At 41.0% G+C, this 19,698-nt stretch overlaps 1 protein-coding gene across 17 annotated transcripts in view; it reads left to right on the top strand.

Annotated features, from left to right (window-relative positions):
• The window catches only part of ELMO1 (engulfment and cell motility 1), a 303,708-nt gene that overhangs the window by 269,445 nt on the left and 14,565 nt on the right, over nucleotides 1-19,698 (top strand). For all 17 annotated transcript variants that reach the window (XM_068670440.1, XM_068670443.1, XM_068670442.1 and 14 more), the window contains 3 exons: nucleotides 6,357-6,520; nucleotides 11,423-11,535; nucleotides 18,032-18,139. In XM_068670440.1, coding sequence (XP_068526541.1) covers nucleotides 6,357-6,520; nucleotides 11,423-11,535; nucleotides 18,032-18,139 — 385 coding nt within the window. The remainder of the gene's footprint in view (nucleotides 1-6,356; nucleotides 6,521-11,422; nucleotides 11,536-18,031; nucleotides 18,140-19,698) is intronic.

Raw genomic sequence — 19,698 nt, 5'->3', positions numbered from 1 at the left:
TGCACTGTTGATTTAACTGAAGGAAATCCCTTTGTGACTAAAATGATCGAGCTGGATCTCAATAACCGTATCATATTTTCTTCTTCCTTTTTTTACATTGTACAAATGGAGCTGTTTCTTTTCAGGAACGTTTAGATAGGAAGGAAGCAAGGTATGAATTGCAAAGACAGGTCGTCCCACTAGTTTTCTGGTTGTTGTCTTGTTGATTTTTTTTTAAGTGGTCACATGTAAAAGCCAATGAATGCAGCCTTAAAATGTCTCACATCTCAGATTCTTCCACTCTGGTTGCAGAAGGGGGGTGTCTCTGGATATAGCACTGTCCAGTGAGTTGTCTTTTATCATACGCTGCAAAGAGACAGGAATCACACTTTGCAGAACTTGCTAATTCTGAGCCAAATTACGAAAGCACCAAACCCAGTACATCATTGTTGGACTTGTGACTTAAATCTGAGTCTTGACCATGCAAAAGGAAGGTAGATTGTCAGATTAATGGCAGTAATTTAGCAGAACATACCAACAGACGCGCATACCTGACTGAGTACACTACCAAGCAGCAATCAGTGTAACACATGCCCCAAGGCAGTAAAAGTGCAACACAGTGCTTCTGTGACAGTCTTTGCATCTTTCTTGAGTGGCCTGTGAGAGGGGCATTACATGTGAAAAGGCATGCTAATTCAAAAGAAGCAGTGATGTTGTGGGGAAGTAATAAGAAGCGTTCATCTTCTACCTCTTGTTCTGCAGGTGGATTGTTGTGAATCTGCAGCTTTCTGGGATGTTCTGGGGGTGATTTCTGAGAAGATTGGTGCTGCAAGTTTGTAGAAAGAGGATTTCTGCTGAGTGGAAAGCTCAGGCTTAAATTTCCAGAAGCTTTGCAGGTAGTGGTAGGATGTCTTAGATGGCAGCCAGTCTTCTTAGGTCATGCTAAGGACAAGCTTTTGCACTGGTATGGTATGTCATGGTATAGCAGAATAGAGAGGTGGCATTTTGTGCTGCTTATAGTTGCAGACAAGTTGCTGAAATGTAGTCAGTGAAAAGGTTGCAGTATAGTTGGGTGTCAGGCTCTGACAACTTCCTCTTCTTGACATTGATGTCTTCTCACTTTTTATTTTGTTTCCTCATTGTACAGCCTATGTGTTCAGACTTCTCCACAATCCTTAAAGGCATGAGCTTTATTTGCATAGATAAAAGTCCTTATGGCAAGAGACAGAGTGAGAAGAAAGAACAAAAGAGGAGGAAGTGCTGGAGAGGCAAAATAATCAGAATGTGATATGACAGATTAGGTCAAATAAGCAAAATACAAAGCTAGACAAAAACAGTTTAACAAAAAAGATGCATAGTTCAATGTTATGGTGATGTCAGCCAGAGAAATGAAAGGCAGATTAGATGGACACAAAAGGCTGACAATAAGGTCCTCTGGGCCATGGCTGTTCAAAGTTTTTTTTTTTGTTTTTTTTTTGTTTTTTCCCTCTACTGTCTTTCTCGTACTGTCTTCAGTGAATTTACCTGTCTTAGTCATAATGCAGAGCTTGGGATTCTCATACCACACAAAAGGTCATCAGATCTCTCAGTAAGAGAAGCAAAGTGTAATGTAATTAAATGAACTGTCTACAGTGTTTATGTGTAATTACACTGAGTAGAGCACACCTTTAATTTCATTGTAAGGTCAGATACACACGGAGGAAGGGTTGATGCTGTCTTTCGTACAGCAGTAATCAAGGGCTGGCAACTCAGCTTTAGAAATTATTCATACAGATTAGAGGATCTTGGCAGTGGTTCCCAAATACTCAGGAGACTCACTGCAACCAACAGCTTTGCCATTTTGGCCAGCTAGTTAAATATTGTTGGCTATAAACATTACAAGGCAATTGATCACCCCGTTATGCGCTGGGCCTGGGGCATACACTTCCTTCCTTCTGTCTGGGGAGAAGGGGAGCCAATAAACCAAGTAGCTCTTTGATGATACCCTTAGAATAACTTTCCAGATCATAGTGAAGAAGAGGAATTTGCATGGTTTGCATGTTAACCACAACACAGAGTACCAGAGAAAGGAGACAAGGGTCTGTACAAGATTTTGCAGCTAAGCATAACTGAGAGCATCCGTAGCCCTGATTACAGGACTATGTTTGCTCGCAGCTCTGGTTTAGTGCTGAAAAAACAGGGCAGTATGGTGGTAGTAGTTAGCACAGCAGTGTAGTATGCTTAGTTTAGCAGTTATACTCTGCCTATTTGTTTGAAATGGCAATAATTTGTTGCTTTCTAGCAGACAGAGAGTTTGATTCCATGAGCAGTGGGATGTAAGTGTCTGAATTAAATGTCTGAATTTCTGCACTTTTTTTTTTTTTTTTTTTTTTGCATGATAGTACAGAATTGATGACTGCAGCCTGAGTATAAAACCACATGTAGTAAACTTGTCTGGTGCAACTTCTCAGCAGGCCTGAGAAAGTGGAAGTGAAGCCAGCAGTTGAATGTTATACTCTCTGTGACAGTGAAAAGTTAAGCACAGTTCGCTGGAAGCTTGGACATTAGTATTAGGAGGTACTGTGTTCTCAATAGGAAAGCTTGGTTTCCAGTCTCTCCCCTCTTTTCCCTTCATAGTACCAGTATGGTTGCTAATAATTGTAATTAATTGCAATTAATAATGTATAACTATATAAAATATAAATTAAAATTAATTAGCAGCAATTAGTAGTCATTGCCAAGAAGGCAGAAAGATCAGGAGAGAAGATAATTTTAAACATCCAGCTTATTGCTAAGGTTGTCTGCTTAAGTTTTCTCCACTATTCCTTTAAGGTTGTTTCTTTCGTTGTGTTTCCTAAGCCCTTTGGGTATTAAAACAAGACCCAGTGATACCACTAGGAGAATGTCACCAATCTCATTGGATGGGGTAGCAATTCATCAACATTCAGGTGTTATGTTTGCTTGGCCTTGCTGTTTGTAGTTTCTGAGGTGTGACAGCATGTTTATTACTTAGATTGCTATGATCTGGTGAGCACTGTAATGTAGTCAAGGAGGCATTACTACCTCTAAGCAATCAGGTGGCAGTCAAGAGGAGTTTATATTTCAGATGGGGAAGTAGCAGGTTCTCACAGGCTAAGGAGCTATTCAGAAGGGTTTGGCTGTGCGTGGCCACCATCTGAAAACAGATATTTCTCTATTATAAAAGGCACAGTGCATAGCTGAAGAGTATAGAACTCAAAGTTGTTTTTTTACCATCAAACCAAGTTTTAAACTTGCTCAAACACACAGCAATGTACCTACTAGATTTGTAAGAGTGGACTGAGAGGATCTCTGCTTTGTCTGGGCCCGATTTCCAAGATTTACTGTAGTAGCATCTTAATTGCAAGGATGCATGGAAATGTGGTGAAGGCATTTGCTTTCCAGTTGGGCCAACAGCTTTCTGAGAAATATCTTTCTCTTCTTGAAGTAGATCTCTGGAATGGATGTTGCCCCTGTAGTAAGGAAGGAGACTGTCTTCCATTTTTTAATTGCTTGCTTTCAGTTGGTGGCCACAGCTAAAAAGAGTGTTTAGATCACATCTAGGACATAATTTACTTCTCAGGAAGCAAAAAATAAAAAACATAGCAAAGGCAATGACAGTTACAAGACTAAGACTGCGTGTGAACCAATGGAATATTCATATGTTAAGTTTCCAGAATGATTAGGGAACCTCTAAGGGCCTAAGCTTCTGTTTTAAGATACACGATGAAGGTGGAAGAACAAAGGAAAATGAATGGAGAAGAAAAAGATCTTGGCCTCTGTGTAGCTGTTAATTTCTGTCACGTCTGCTTTCATACCATGGCAGTGGTTGCCATTTTGTACTGCTTTCTAGATGTTGGATTTGGGTGGAATAGGCCTTTCTGAAACTGACACCGTGTTTTCAGCAAACTTTAGCACAGCATCGGATAAGTGTTTCAAGGTGTGTGATTTGCACCAGCACCAAAGAAATGAATCTGGAATTTGGAGAGAGAGACGGTAATCTCTGATATGTAATTATTTGAACTAAAGCCAAGCAATTCCTCTTAGTTAACTGTGTCTCAGCAGTTTTCTCTGATAAAATAATTATTATGCAGATTGATGGCTGTTGCCCAGACATCCTTCATTCTCATTTTTGGTTTGCATTGTTTATGGCATTACTTCAAAAACAATCCTGTAATATCCCTGGCAAATTTCTCTCTCTCTCCTGACTAATCAACTTCTCTTTCCTTCACTGTATATGATAGTAATGTGCCTGCAGTGTAGAGCTCTCACAGGATTACCAAAAGGTTGAGGTTGGAAGGGACCTCTGGAGGTCAGCTGGTCCAACCCCCCCGCTGAAGCAGGGCCACCTAGAGCTGCATGCCCAGGACCATGTGGCTTTGGGGTAGTTTCAAGGAGGGAGACTCTACAACCTCTCTGGGCAGCCTATGAAAAAGTGTTTCCTGATGTTCAGAAGGAGCCTCCTGTGTTTCAGTTTGTGCTCCCTTCTTGTCCTTTCACTGGACACTACTGAAAAGAGCCTGTCTCCCTCCTCTTTGCACCCTCCCATCAGATATTTATATACTCTGAGATCTTCCTGAATTTTCTCTTCTCTGAGCTGAACAGTCCTAACTCTCACAGCCTTTCCACATTGGAGAGATGCTCCAGTTCCTTCATCATCTTGGTGGCCCTTTGCTGGACTCTCCCCAATATGTCCGTCTTTCTCTTGTGCTGGGGAGCCTAGAACTGGACACACCGATCTCTCTCCATCTGAGAGACCATGGAGATTCATGATAAACTTGCTGAGGACTGAAGCAACTTAGCCACAAGGCAGAACAGGGAGAGAGAACTGGAAGTGCTTGGATAGCAAGTAATAATGATCACAAGGACAGTCACATGGCCAGACCCTCCCTCCTTTCACCATGACAGTAATGAGGGAAACAACAGATCACAGTTTGTGGCTTATCATTACTGCCCTTTAGTCAGGAGAACACCTGTAAGGCCTAGTAGGAGAGTTGTAAGACCTGAAAAAACTCTCTGCAGTATCTACTGGCTGGTACACATCACCTGGGTTAAGCTGGCAGAAATCAGGATGTTCATCTGCGCTCTCAGCAACTTAGGACTTCACAGCTTTTTTATGCTGTTACAAGTACATTGTTGTATGCGTGCCTGTCTCCAACATGACAGGGCTATCATCTCAGCTCAGAATCCAAGAGAGCCACGCTACTGCTGCCATGAGCACACGAGCCACAGACCGAGTGGGATTTACAGTCCTGTAACTGGCGATCAGAGTTCAGCTGTCGGGAGACTGTGAAGTGATAAATAATAGTTTTCTTGTTACAGAGCAGATGGGCTTTTGCTGTAAGCTGTGTTGCCCTGCCAGAAGTTGGCTAATTTTCTGGTTATGCTACTGAGAAATTGACTTGAGACCAGATAATACTAATCTTCTGTACCTAGGTGGTGGGCTGGACTCAGCTGGCCGCCTGGTGCCAACCAAGCTGCTCTCTCACTCCCCCTCCTCAGCAAGACAAGGAGGAGAAAAAGCAATGAAGCAGCTCATGGGCTAAGATAAGGACACGGAGATCGCTCACCCATTGCAGTCACAGTCAGAACAAACTCAACTTGGGGAAGATTAATTTAATTTACGGCAATTAGAGTAGCACAGCGAGAACCAAAATAAAAACAACCAACTAACCAAACAAAAAACTAAAACCACCTTCCTTCCACCCCTCCTTCTTCCAAGGCTCAACTTCAATCTCAATTCTTCCACCTCCTCCCCCCGAACAGCACAAGAAATGGGATCTGCAGACAGTCCCTGATGCTTCCTCTCTGCCTCTCCCTCACGGTCCCTCTCTGCCCCTGCTCCCCGTGGGGTCCCTCCCACGGGATGCCGTCCTTCCCCAGCTGAACTTGTGGGGGCTGCCCACAGGCAGCAGCTCTTCAAGCACTGCTCCCACATGGCTCCATCCCACGGGGTCCATCCATCCCCCAGGAGCAAACTGCTCCAGCACGGGTCCCCCACGGGTGGGCAGCTCCTCCCAGCCCCCCTGCTCCTGCGTGGGCTCCTCTCCACGGGCTGCAGCTCCAGCCTGGGGCGTGCTCCTGCGGTTGCTCTCCATGGGCCGCAGCCTCTTCCAGGCCACATCCACCTGCTCCACCAGGGGCTCCTCCACCCATGGGGGGGCTGCAGCATGGAGATCTGCTCCATGTGGGACCCATGGGCTACAGGGGGACAGCCTGCTCCACCAGGGGCCTCTCCACAGGCCACAGGGGAACTTCTCTACAGATGCCCGTAAACCCAATACAACCTGGAAACCTTAGTCTGACACACAATAATATTTGAGACAAAAACACAGAAGGTGTTAACACAGGTTTTCTTTTCTCTTCTTTGTCATCCACAGGTAATGCAGGTAGTAAAAGAACAGATAATGAGAGCACTCACTACCAAGCCTAGCTCACTGGATCAGTTCAAGAGCAAGCTTCAGAATCTCAGTTACACAGAAATACTGAAAATACGTCAGTCTGAAAGAATGAACCAGGAAGATTTCCAGTCTCGTCCAATTCTGTAAGTACTGTCTTCTCTCCTAACCTATTTTGGCATGGAAATATTAACACATGTGAATGATGTTTGTCAGCTCTTCAGGGGAAACTGAAGTGAGAAAGCTGTCCAGGGAGCTGTGCTCAAAAGCAGTAGTGCAGCATCTATCTGCACAATGTGTGTATGTTTTCTTCTGCTGGGACTCCCAACTTTTTCTTTGAGTTCAGTTAAACCAGATTTATCAAATCCCTATAGGGTCTCACCTGTCTTACTTGTAAAAAACAATGCTCTGACATTTCCTGGCTTTGTATGATTGTGTTTATGAGCCTTTTTATGAGATTGTTGTCAGGAATGACTTTTTTCATTTGTATTTTTTAAAACTTTGTCTTCTCTCCAAAGGCCTTTAAAAATTGTAGATGCCATTTCTCTGAGCCAGACAAGATGTTAAGAACAAGAGGACTGACTCTAGAAGAGTGGGGTTACGTATTACTGTCTTTATTGATAGCATTATCTTTGGTGTTAATGAAAAGCTATTATTTATTTGTAAATGATAACATCAATTCTGGCTGAAAGACAATGGGATTCTCATTTCTCTGTTGTTTACTGCGAAGAATCAAATGCTAATATCGCCACCACAGCTCCTGCCTGCTGCTCAGAATATCCTTTGTTCTGTTATATCAAAAATGGAGGCTGTACTTGGCTCTGGACCAAGGCTCATGGCTGAACAAATGGCACAGGACAGGTTCAGACTCTGCAGTGCACAAAGGATGTGCTGAGAATAGCAGGAACCTTTTGAGATCAGCAGAGAAATAGTGAGGATTCCAGAAGCATCAGTTGAAATGTCATGAAATCTTGACTGTGTTTGAAGTATAATGGCTCATGATTTTCCAAATCTCCTTTACAAGGCAAAGCAGTACAGAAGGATTTGGACTAGGGAATTTGAGAATTCAGATGCAAGATGCTCATTTTGATTTGTTTCTAAAGGATATAGATATATCTAAGTATGAGCTCCAGGGACACATTCATCCAAGGGCAGTCGGGCAACAGCGGAAGCATAAACTAAGTGGAATTACACACTTAAATTTTAATCATACCAATGTGGATCAAAGGGAGAATGCTTCTTTTATGTTTTCAATGTATTAGAAGATAGGACCTAATGCCCAATTAGAACTGATGTCACTCATAGTAATGCATCAATTAAACAGTTACAAATGGTTCCAGTCAGTTTTGCATCATTACACCACTCAGAAATCCCCTGCCATTCCCCTGCAATGTTTAGTGGTTCCAAGCTACTCAGTAGTGCTAAGCTTGTCACCAAAGCTTCTCGTTTTCCTTGCTTCCTCCCCTATGAGTCAACTGTTTAACTATGATACAGGTCAGCTATTTATATTCTTGTGCAGCATTGCCTAGCTGCTAAACTCGCTAGTGCCCTCTGCAAGCTCTTTATTTGCAGTATTGCTCTGGTTAGTTGCTGCCACAGTGCAGAATTTCCTTCCTTATCATGGAATGAATGAAACAGCTAACTCAAATAGTTAAAAGCAAATGAAATGTTACCAGAGGACTCATTTCAGATTCTGGACAAAGGCTAAGCCTAAAGGCTATAGAGGCTAACTAAATTGATAAGGTGTTTAAGCAATCACAACTGCATTTGCAGAGATTTGGCTGTATGCATTTGCATTTTGATTGCATCCATGATCACTTATTCTTGACAGTGAAAAGAAACGGTTCTTTCATTTTCCCATTTGATTTGATTCCGTGTACTGAACTCTCTCAAATTGCACAGATGACATGACTGATAGAAGTACAGAATCATGGTCCCATTGTAGGAAAAGAGACCGTGAGTGAAGAGAGCAATCGTGGCTGTGCTGTATATTTTAAAGCCTTACAGGTATGCTAAAAGAGATTGTGCACAGCTGAATGTAAAGTCAGTGGGCCTTGTTTAATTCTGCTTGAGTGTATGGCAGTCAGATGATGTTTTTTCCTGCCTTTAACATGATAAAAGTCTTTCTTTTGTTGTTCTTTGTATGAAGTACTGATGTTCTGAGTTTTCAAGCTGCTGGATGAGGGAAGTTTCAGTTAAGTTGGACTTGAATGTAAGTTGGAAAGTACTGCTCTAGATCCCTGTAAATGCAGCAACATTTTTTTTTCAACAAGTAATTGTTTCTTTTATATGATCATTGTTTCACATGGAGCTCATTTTTTCAGAGCGAAAGGAAGAAGTCCTACAGCACAGAAAGCATTCATGAGCTTGGGATCATTACTGATCATCCAAACCACCACTGCACAACAAAACTATAAAAAGTCACTGGTTTATATGCAATGGCTGTGGAAGAAGGTGCCTAGGAAGGAATCCTACTGGCCTGTAGAGAATCAGAGATCTCCTTGACACATTATGTGGAAATAGGGATGGTTTAATACTGGATAAAGTTCTGTTGTCCATATGGAAATTTACTGGTTTGAACTAGTACCGAAGAAGAGCTAGTTTCGTCTGAATAATTAAAAAAAATAATCCAATAGTTTTCAGATTTGAAGACAGGTCTGTTATTTTAAAAGCATGTAACTGATGGCAGGATTTTGCCTATAGTGCTGAGACCAGTGAGATCAGAAAATTACTGATCATATATTACTCTGTAGTTCCCTCAACCCTTCTGTCATATCAGCCCACTGACTTTTGTCATTCTTACATTACAGAACACAGGGGGAAGCTAACAGCAAATTTTTAAAGCCTTAGACTTTCCTCGTTTGTTCTCTCTGTCTTTTCACAAGGCACAAACTGTTCAGTTGATGTCATCTGAAGGAGAATAAATAAATTTTTCCAAAAATATATTTGCATTTATGATCTTCCTTTAGCTCTTTGTTCCTCTGTGTGCTCAAGCATGGGGACTGTAAAACTGAAGAAAGTACTACCTCTGAGCTTCTCTGTTGTGAAGACAAATACAATGCAGATCAGCAAAGAGGCAAAAGGAGCTCTGGCACATCAGCAAAGAGGCAAAAGGCTTCCCTTCTTTCCTACCTTCCTTTCTCCTGTGGAAAGTCTGTCTTAGACACTGAAGTACTTCGGAGGAGATTACCTGTTTATTTTTTTAGAAATCCTTCTCTTCTTCTGATTTGTAAAGGGCAGATGGGACTCTAGAGGACAGAAGAGGGAATACTCCAGGTTTTAATAACCAGATGTTAATGTGCTGGATGACCCATTCTTTCTTTTTTTCTTTTCAGTAGTGTCTTATAAATATAATCTTATGATATCTTTAACACCTCTTTAATGACAGTCATCTAATTTCTAAATTAAACTATCTAAACATCACACTGATGTTTTTATCAATTTTGAATGTTTGAATTCAATCCAGCTAGAGACAAAGCCTATAGCTTAGACCGTTCAGTAATCTGCACTGTGTTTTAACATGGTTTTCCTCTGCCCCTGCTCCCAGCTTTTACCTGAAGAACGGGGAAGCACAACAGCTCTGAAAGGCAAGACATTTATTCAAGCACAAAATTGTTCTGATCATAGTATTTAACTATTCAGTGTTTTCCTACCTTAGTTCTCAATAAGAAAACCATAGTGTTTGAAATTATCCTAAAGGAATTAGAGTACATTTCTGAAAGGTGGCCTGTTTCTATAGTTACAATGCTTGCTTGCTTTTTGACCAGCCATATTTTCCCAGCTTGTAAATACGCTGTGGGGTATGCATCAGGTACTCCAACCATTTTGTTAATACTTGGGAGAATGATGGCATTTCTGTTTAAAGCCCTGATGTCTCAACAGAGAACTTCCAGTGGTTTCAATGGGGTGTTGGCAGATCAAAAGTACAGGATCCACGTGAATGTGGAAATCAGCGGAGACCAAACTTCCTAAGTGACACATTTTTATTTTATCGATGGAATAGCACAGCTTTGCTTTCGTTTGATGATGACTGCTGGAACATACTGCCAGACAGAATGATTTTTGGTATTACCTAATGTGCACAGCAATGCAAAATTACGGTTCTGACACACTTCATATTTTATAAACCATCTACACATTCAGTTATTTTTTTAATCTTACCAGGCTTACTGTCAAGTTGATGTTTCAACTTGTCTTTTATGTATTCTTAATGAATCTAAGTGAGGATATAACTGATGAATTCAGACACCTCTGAATCCATGTGATGGTATATGAACTCAAGCTTTAAATATTACCCGCATATTTTTTCTACCTAGTTCTTGACACTTTTAACTCTTTTATCAAAGTAGGATGAAGAAAATAGATTTCCTAAAGGATATATAATAACATTTCTAAATGCACTGCAGGTTTCTGCACTCCCAGGCAAGGGTAAAACTTGATCTTTGAGCAGTCCCCATCATGGGTTACTCTTCCACCCAATTCTGCTAGAAATGAATTAATTGAACTGCATAGGATCAATAAGAATCATATAGACCTGGTAATGGTTTTGGCTCATTGGCATTGCTCATTGCTGTTTTTTCTTGCTATTTCAAAGTGTGTTTTAGCCTTCTTGTGTTGTCCTAAATGCTAGTAAAGTATACTAGCAGAAGATTGTGCAACAAAAGGTGACAGACCCTCAAATAAGCTTCACAATGTTCCTGCAATGAAAGAGCATTATTTGCTGCAGAGAAAGCTTGTTGATGCTTTATAGGAAGTGTTATTTTTAGATGCATAAACTGAGAAACAAGTAAGTTACTTGTCTGAGTCATACACTGATGCTGTAGTGGGGAGATGTCTAGAACAGAGATACCCTGATTCCCATGCCTTGCTATAAGATAACTTTTTTTTTTTTTTTTTTTTTTTTTTTTTTTTCTGGAGCAGGCTAGATTCTGACCTGGGCATGCCTCTCACTGTTGTCTCCTTTGGACAGAAACATCTTGTGAGACTCTCAATCTTAGAGGAAAGATTTTGATTGAATCTCAAAAGTGCCTATTTTCTTTCCTCCCAAGGGAACTAAAAGAGAAGATTCAGCCTGAGATCTTAGAACTGATCAAGCAACAACGTCTTAATCGACTTGTGGAGGGTACCTGCTTTAGGAAACTCAACAGTCGACGTCGACAAGGTACAGCTGAGACTTCCTGGTCTGACTTTTTATTATCACTTCTGTCTAAAAGTTGAGATGATGAGTACTGCTCTTACTAACAAGAAGCTTGGTTTTATTGCTGTCTTGACTGCTTTTACTAGGGAACATCTGAAAGAATCTCCTGGTTGCAATTGTAGAATTTTCTTTATTTCACTGGAACTAGTTTTGGTTTCATCTGGAATAACTTCAGCATTTGATGAAAATCTCAAGCAGCAGTCTGAACGTAGTATTTCCATTTTTGCCTCGGTGTCCAGTCTCCTTGATCTCTCAGAATAAAATTTCTACCTCTGCAGGAATAGCACATATAACTTTGTGTAGCCACAATTTGAGTGTCTTGGAGTAGGATCATTTATTTTCTTGTAGGTTTATTTAAATTATATTACTAAACAAATAACAGATGTTCGGTACTTTTATACATGTGATGAGCTCATTTTGTACCTTTCCCTCTGGTACTGCCTGTCCTTAGTTTTTGCCATGAATTACCATATACATTAAATATATTATGGAGTTCAAATGTACTTTTAAAAAACACTTAGATCAGTAATTTGTTTACATTCAGATAAATAATGATTGACATGAGAAGATTATTTTACCAATCCAGGGTGGTTTGGTTTGGTTTGGTTTGGTTTGGTTTGGTTTGGTTTGGTTTGGTTTGTTGGTTACTGGTTTGGATTTTTTTTCACTTTGTCAGATAAATGTTCATTTAGAAGGGCATGTTTCCACATGCCCTAGAGTTGTGTGTACCTTATGTCAGTCTTCCTCTATTCCCTGAAGTGAAAGTGTAAGGTATCCCCCTGGGAAAAAGGGAGGGAAAAGATAAAACAACCATTACTAAAGATGACAAAACTCACCAAGGTCTAACACTATGTAATCCAATGAACAAGAAAAGCATTGTAAACACAAACATGTTTGGTTTATAAACTGCTTAACTGGGAAGCGTCCCTTTTAAGGTATGTACAGTGCCTGGCATAGTCCAAATAGCAAATAGTTGCAGTTGACACAAAGTGGAAGAAGCTCTCTTGAAACTCGCCTCTTTCCTTCAGTGTTGCCTGTACCCCAACCAGAGCAAGCTCTAAACCAGGCCTGCCATGATATCAAGAACTAGAAGATGAGCTAAAGTGAAGGACCAGAGGCATAGCAAATGATGATAAACATCAAGGCAGACCAGCTTTCAGATAAGTCCCCTGTATGTCCTACTTGAAATGGTACAAGTCCCAAGCTCCTGAATGTGCCTTCTCTTACCTTTACCGTACCTCCCCATCTCTTAACCCCTAACCCACCCCACACACAGTACATGTGCCCTGTGCTTACTGAGAGGATCAGCAGGAGCCCCATCACCTGCCCACTGCCCCAGCTCACTTGCTGTGGAGCATGGCCATGGTCCATCCAGGTTGACTTTGCGCCAAAACAGGAATGGGGAATGCTGTGAGGCATCACGGTTTGCCTGTTAGGTGGCAACCTCCCTTGTAAGAGTAGTGAGATCAGGTAGCTGTTCTACCTCTGTGTGTACTGCTCCGTTTACATTTCCTATTTCCTTTTTTCTCTTGAGACAATCTTGGGACAAATGTTGCAAATCTACAGATTACACAAGAGGAACCTGAACATTGCCTACAGAGGAGAAGCTGAAAGCATTAAATTGCCTATTTAAAAAATAATTAACTGGCATTATTCCACAATAAATTCCATTTAGACTGTTGTTTGAACATGTGGTAGGACACACATGGTTAGTCACAGTAAGTCGAAACAATTGACTTACAAAAAAAAAAAAAAAAAAAAACAAACAAAACAAAACAAAACAAACAAGGAGGGAGATTGCATCCTCTTACGACCTTCTGAGAGGAGGTGAAAAGCATTTCTTACATACAAGGCATTGGAACACATCCAGTCCAACAGGTGATTCTTTGCAGGGAGCGGGGCTGAAGGTTAAGCGGTGAAGTATCTGCAGTCAGATCTCTGCCTTTTGTATTCCAGCACGGGATTATTGTTCATCAGGGTCTCTCTGCAGCTGAAATCCAGAAATACTACATGTATTATCATCCCAGCAGGATCCTTGCCACTTGCAAAGAGTACATGGCTTTTGCCTTGCAACATTTCATGGTTGAACTGCAGTACTAACTCCTGTTTTCATTAGGCATTCTTAATCAATAGGAAATGAAACAGTAAAATCTGGTCTGCTGTTCTGGTCACTGTTCATTGACAGGTCTTGAAGTTCTGCAAGTCCCCACTTTGTTCTCTGATTGTGGACATCAGCTGACAGACAGCCCTTTTCATTGTTCTCCTTCCTTTGGTAATTCCTGAAAAAAGGGGTGAAGACTAAGTCGAAAGCCTACAAAGCTATTTATAGCCCTAAATGTTATTTTTTCCAGTAAAGCTAAGTAGCAGATCAAGACATTTTATTGGAAATAATAGATACTTCTGTAGCTGTGTGACATGTGACATGCTGAGAGGAACTGGTTAACCAGAGTGCCTCTGGCATTACCACAAGCCAGTTAATTGCCAAGCCTTTTCAGAACTTGGTGGCTTTCATCTAACCAGCTAAGACCAGTTAGAGTGACAGTGTGTCACTGTGGTAAGTATCTTAGAGAAACAGCACAGTGAAAGAGAAAGGGTGAGTCCACAAACATGTATCTAAAAGCTACATCCAAATTTGGAAGGTTTTACTGACATTATTACACATGTGTTCCCTTTGCTAAATGTGTGATCAAGCCTTTCTTAAAAAAAAAAAAAAACAACCCACCTTTCATTTTTAGTACTCTGGAACATATCCTGGGATAAAAGGTATGCTCACAGACTTTTTTCATTGGACGTCTGAGCTATTTTCTCTACAGAGGTCTAACTCTACAGCACTTCTGTACTAACCACCTCAATTCTTCACTCGGGATAGCATTGTTAAGGGTGTATGAGTCATTGGACATTAATGCACGTGGAAATACCATATGAATGGCCACACACTCTGTAGCCCATCGTCAAAATGTTCTGTGGTACTATTTTGTCACAGTTTTGAATATTACTCTTCTATCCAAACTGGTAGCTGGTTTTGCTATTCAGGATTTTTTTAACCTTATTTTAACAATGTGCTAGGATATGTTTAACCCACTAGCTGTTTTAACAATTGTTTGAAGCTTAAATGTTTAAAACTTTTTCAGGCTTAAAAAACAAATCAAAACAAACAAACAAATAAAAAATCACAACAGAATGACTACTACAGTTTCCCAAAGAAGAATCTCTAGCACTTGAATTTGATTGCATCAGAGGTCAGTGAACTAAGAGATAGATAACTCAGTGGCAATGTTAAATGCTAGTGCCTGAAAATTGTGATGAAATCACATTGTATCTAAAGACTCGGTGTTCAGCAACCACTCCTCCTTCAGTGTGTACACATACACACAGATCTCTGTTGAGGAGTGCAGGGGCTGTTGAGAATTCATGGCACTTCAGCTTAACAGATTTGTATTTAAGAGCTCTGGAGGTCTTGGTCAGTAGTTCTTCATTGTTTTATAAGCACTACTCTCTAATCATAGTAGAGAAGAGTTCAGGGTTTTCTTTTTTTCTTCTACATGTTTTTTTGGTTTATCTATTTGGAGCTGAAAGTAAATGCTTGCCACCTCCCACATGCTCTTGTGTAACTAAGGCTTCTTTCACCCTTGTCAGTGGGAACAATTTCATACGATATTTATTTTGACTGCAGCATTACTTTATACACTCCACTTCCAACAAAATTGCATTCAGCACCTGTACTAGTAAAATAACATACATCCCATTCAGAGCTGCACCCCTCCAAGGCGCCGTGATCTCACATAAGTGGGTTATTGTCTGATAAACTGTAACGTCACATAGAGGAAAAGAAGAAACCCAGCTGACTAAGGCTGAGGTGGTTGTAGAGGCTCCGGGAAGGCAAGAACAGTTATGCCCCATCACTGATGTGCTGTCTGCCCTGCTCAGCCTGGCTGCTGCAGTCGCTCAGTGGCTGCGACTGAGGGAACCTCATTAGTTCCATTTATAGGTTTCAGTTAAGGGCTTTCCCCCTGACAGCCACGCTGTGGTGCAATGGCAGTTATTTGTGAGCCCACAGGAGGATTGCACTGGACGTGCTTCAAGCTTCACTCTACGGCTATTAGTTATTTAATTAACCTTGGGTTATGGGGAATTGCTGTAAGAGGCTTCTCAACCCTTCAGAGCAAGGCTTTTTTATGACAAAATCACCTCTTTGTGAAAATGAAGTACAGAAATTTTCACTGGGCCTTTTCTCCTTTTGTTATTGGAGCAGGGGGTTGGAGTGGGAACAAGGTTACCAAAATGGTCTAACTCTTAGGAGGCTGAAGAAGAAACCTTTTACAAACCCTCAATAATAACTATAGCCCCACACTAAGTCAAAAGGAATTCATAATATTTTACTTTACTTTATCCAGTTATATGATCATCTTCACCAGGTTATTGACAAAGTAGTGAGACCAAGTTGGCTTTTATTAGGGAAAAAATGGTAGTTGTAATCTTAGTGTCAGAAGGATATATTGTCCTGAACAGTCTTGGAAACACCGAAGTTGCAGTTAAAGCTAGGTATGTAGCCTCCTGCTACAATCACTAGAGGCTTTTCTGTGGTAGACAAGGCGCAAGACGGTCTATCATAAGGTTTAACAGAATATATTTTTTAAGTGTCAGGTTTTGAAATGCTTCTGGTAGAGTTCTCTGTAAAATTTCTGAATCTAGAAAAGTTTCACACGCACGAAGTTTCTGATGCACAAGCTGCCCGACAAACTGCTTTTGTGTGTGTTCTTCAGATGACAATCTACTGAATGAATGCTCCTGCTTGCTCTTGTTTCAAATCCCTACAAATGCTTTGTAAGTGGGATTTTCCTCTTGACCCCATGCTGTGCAATATGGTACGTGCTGCTTACGGTCCTGGAATGCTTATATTTCAGCAGCTCTTTTTCTATGCATCATGGAATCAACATCTCAGGCTCTCCTACCCACACACCTTTTAGTAGTGTGTATGTCTTTGAAGCAAGTAAACAGAATCTTCCCCATCACTGTGTTGACCTTTTGCCAGTGGTTAGTAAGGTCTTTTGGAACTTGTCAGAAGAAGGGGCTGCACACTCAGTAAGTGGTTGGAAATGTGTGGTTTATTTTCTCCAAACATTTTTGCGTTTTGACAAAATCTTCTAAAAAGCTGTATGGCAGCCCACTTTTGCCATTCAAACTGAATTGCCTTTCTCTGTGTTATACTGCATTGTATTTTAAATGGCTGGCTAGGGTACTTCAGAGGGTCCTTTAAAAAGAAGTAGGGTCTGTGAAGATTTTACTGAAGGAGCGAAGAAGTCCTTGCTTTGCTAACACACAGACTGGTGACTGTACAGCTCCTCCTGCGTTTTATCCCAGCTGTGGCTTCATCCGCTCCTGGCGACAGCAGCGTGATGGGGCTTTGTCAGTGCTAGCGTTTCCCCTAAACTCTCCCTTCGGCTGCTGCTTGGCACAGCATCAGTGCTACCTGCAGCGAGAGGAGCACAGAGGCAGAGAAGCCCCCCGCCTTCCCCCAGCACTTTAACGTCTCGCCTTGCTCTAAGCTTCTGGAGATTTATAGCTTGGCTGTAACAAGACTGTATTTTTGATAGCTTAATATTGCAATCTATTTATTAAATAGAAAGTGCCCTGACAAGAAAAGGTAACCTTGTTCTTGCTGTTTCAGAAAGAGAATTGGCAAGCACCACCCTTGCCCGCTAGGCAGTGTGGTAGCCCTGCTCTGCAAAGCTGATGTTCTTCAGGGGTTAGATTTTAACAAATAGCACTAAGGGCAGTTAAATCCTGAGAAACAGGAGTTGGCAGGAGGCATAAGTATACATCTCCTAGGAAGGGCTAAAATGCAAAGAGGAATGTGATACATGCCCATTTGTGAGCACACCAACCACTGAGTTATCTACAAGACAATGGACTTAATGTTTTTAAAATCTTTGTGTGTTTGTTGTGTTCATTCTCCCCATAAATATGGGAGTGTTCTCTCAACTACAAAAAGACATGAGTCAAAATTTTCTAAAGTTATGGAGTATTTCAAATGTATCAATATTTGGATGTGCAACAGATGACATCTGGCAGGGCTTAATTCTCACATAGGGGGTTCAAAATAATGAACCTTTTATGGGTGTTAAATTTAGCTGCTAAATGCAGTGGTTACTTACCTAGGATGTATATCATGGATAACAAAATATCATGTAAAACTAAGTTAGCTGCTTCTTGCTAGTATTTGTCCTTTGAACCAGTGGCAAAATCAAGACAGAAATGGTAAATGAATGCCAGCTATGTTTAAGCAAGTGAAATTACTGGGCAAAGTCCCTGCCCTGCTTTCCATACATAAGAAATATTTCTTCTTCAAAGAAAGCGGGGGGGGGACAGTCCTTCCTTGTAGTGCCTCATTTGAGTATCCAGATGATAATGCTAATGAAGACATGTCAGTGACCTTGTTTTAATGCCTTTATTTTAACAGACAAATTTTGGTATTGTCGACTTTCGCCGAATCATAAGGTGTTGCACTACGGAGACTTAGAAGAAAGTCCCCAGGGAGAAGTCCCTCATGATTCATTGCAAGATAAATGTAAGTCATGCACAGGGATTGTGCTACTTTTGCTTCTTTCAAGCTCTTTATAACTGGTAGTGTGTTTTTCTTAATACAGGACATTATCAACAACTCTGTTCATGAAGATAGATAGCAGAGGACATTTACTCATGCATTCAAACACTGCTGTTCTGGTTTTGGCAAGCATGTATGAGGACTGAGCTCAGCTTCCCAATGAGCTTATAATTTCATTCAGCTTGGAAATGTCATGCATTTCATGGGGAGGAACACAGTTTATTTTCATTCCTCATCTAACTGCAGATGTCACATTAAAATACTTTGGTATATTCAGAAGTGCTTCCTGTCCATGGAGACAGCTGTTTCTTTTGCTGCAAGCAATCTAGTGGCTGGAGGAGAAATCCATGGCAAACAGAGGTCTTTTTCATTGTCATGGCAAGTGGACTTAAAGACAACACATTGATTGCTGTGAGTGGTGTTGATAGGACCTCACAGTTAGTTTGTAACAGGGGACATGCCTTTGTGACAACTCCTACCATGAGATTTCTTGGGATATTTTGTAGGGACCAAAGTCATTTTGGAGCCCTTCAGAAAATCATGCTCTCATGAAAAGTTCTCCTTAGTCCTTCAACATGACTTGTAGAGGTTCAAGCTGCAGTCCCAGGAAAGTTTTTTTTGATGACTGAGACAATGACCAGTGTAGTTCCGTCACCACAAAATGACATCAAGAAATCAAGCATTGAATAAAGAATCCTTTTTAGTTGTTCTTTTCTGAATTGCCATTAGTAATAAATGCCATTCTCAGCATTATCAAATCAGATACACTTGTACAAGTATTCAAGTTGGTGGTTCTATTTCTTTCATGAAATGACAGAAAGAATAATTTTGCAGATGACAGAAGTTTCTCCAGCCTGCAAACTGAGAAAGGAGAGAATCAGTGATTTAAACTTTTCTGTGTGTTAGTAAAACAGAGAATTGTTTCTCTTCTCTGGTCCCCCAACCTATCTGCAGGCAGCACCTTTTAAAATTTCTAAGTGCTCCCAGACACAGACTGGGAGGTAAGGAAGAACCTGTCTGCTGCTGGAGCCCTGACAGTTCACGGTCACATTCACTTGTTTTTAGTACCTTCCTCCAGGATGTTTCAGGCTTTTACTGCAGTCTTGGCAGAATGTAGTACAGGTTCTCAAATTGCTGCATTGGCACTGGAAGACACTATTTTACTGGACAAGGCTTAGGGAAATTGCCCTTGAAAGTTACAGTAGTATGAGAATGGCAGAAAAAGAATGAAGGTCGCACTTGAATTGCAGGCACAGTTCCTGGACCAGCAGTTCCCAGATTTGGTTGCTTTGAGCATATTTCCATGCTCAAAACCCCTACCCGGACTGCAGGCTTCACTTTGCATTTGCATTTCGCACATGCTCTTGAGACTACTTGGGAATGTCACAATCCCATTGGGACAGCAGGATCCTGCTTTAGGAACCAGTGGATCAGACCCATGTGTTCCCTGTGCATGCCTGCTGGCAGTGCAAGTCCTGATGTAGTTTGAGGAAGATATGGTTATTTCTTACATTTCTCAGACT

The sequence above is a fragment of the Anas acuta genome, chromosome 2 (genome assembly GCF_963932015.1).
Source record: "Anas acuta chromosome 2, bAnaAcu1.1, whole genome shotgun sequence".
Classification (NCBI taxonomy): Eukaryota; Metazoa; Chordata; class Aves; order Anseriformes; family Anatidae; genus Anas; species Anas acuta.
Note: the sequence above shows the minus strand (reverse complement) of the source record. Positions and strands in the feature narration are given on the sequence as shown.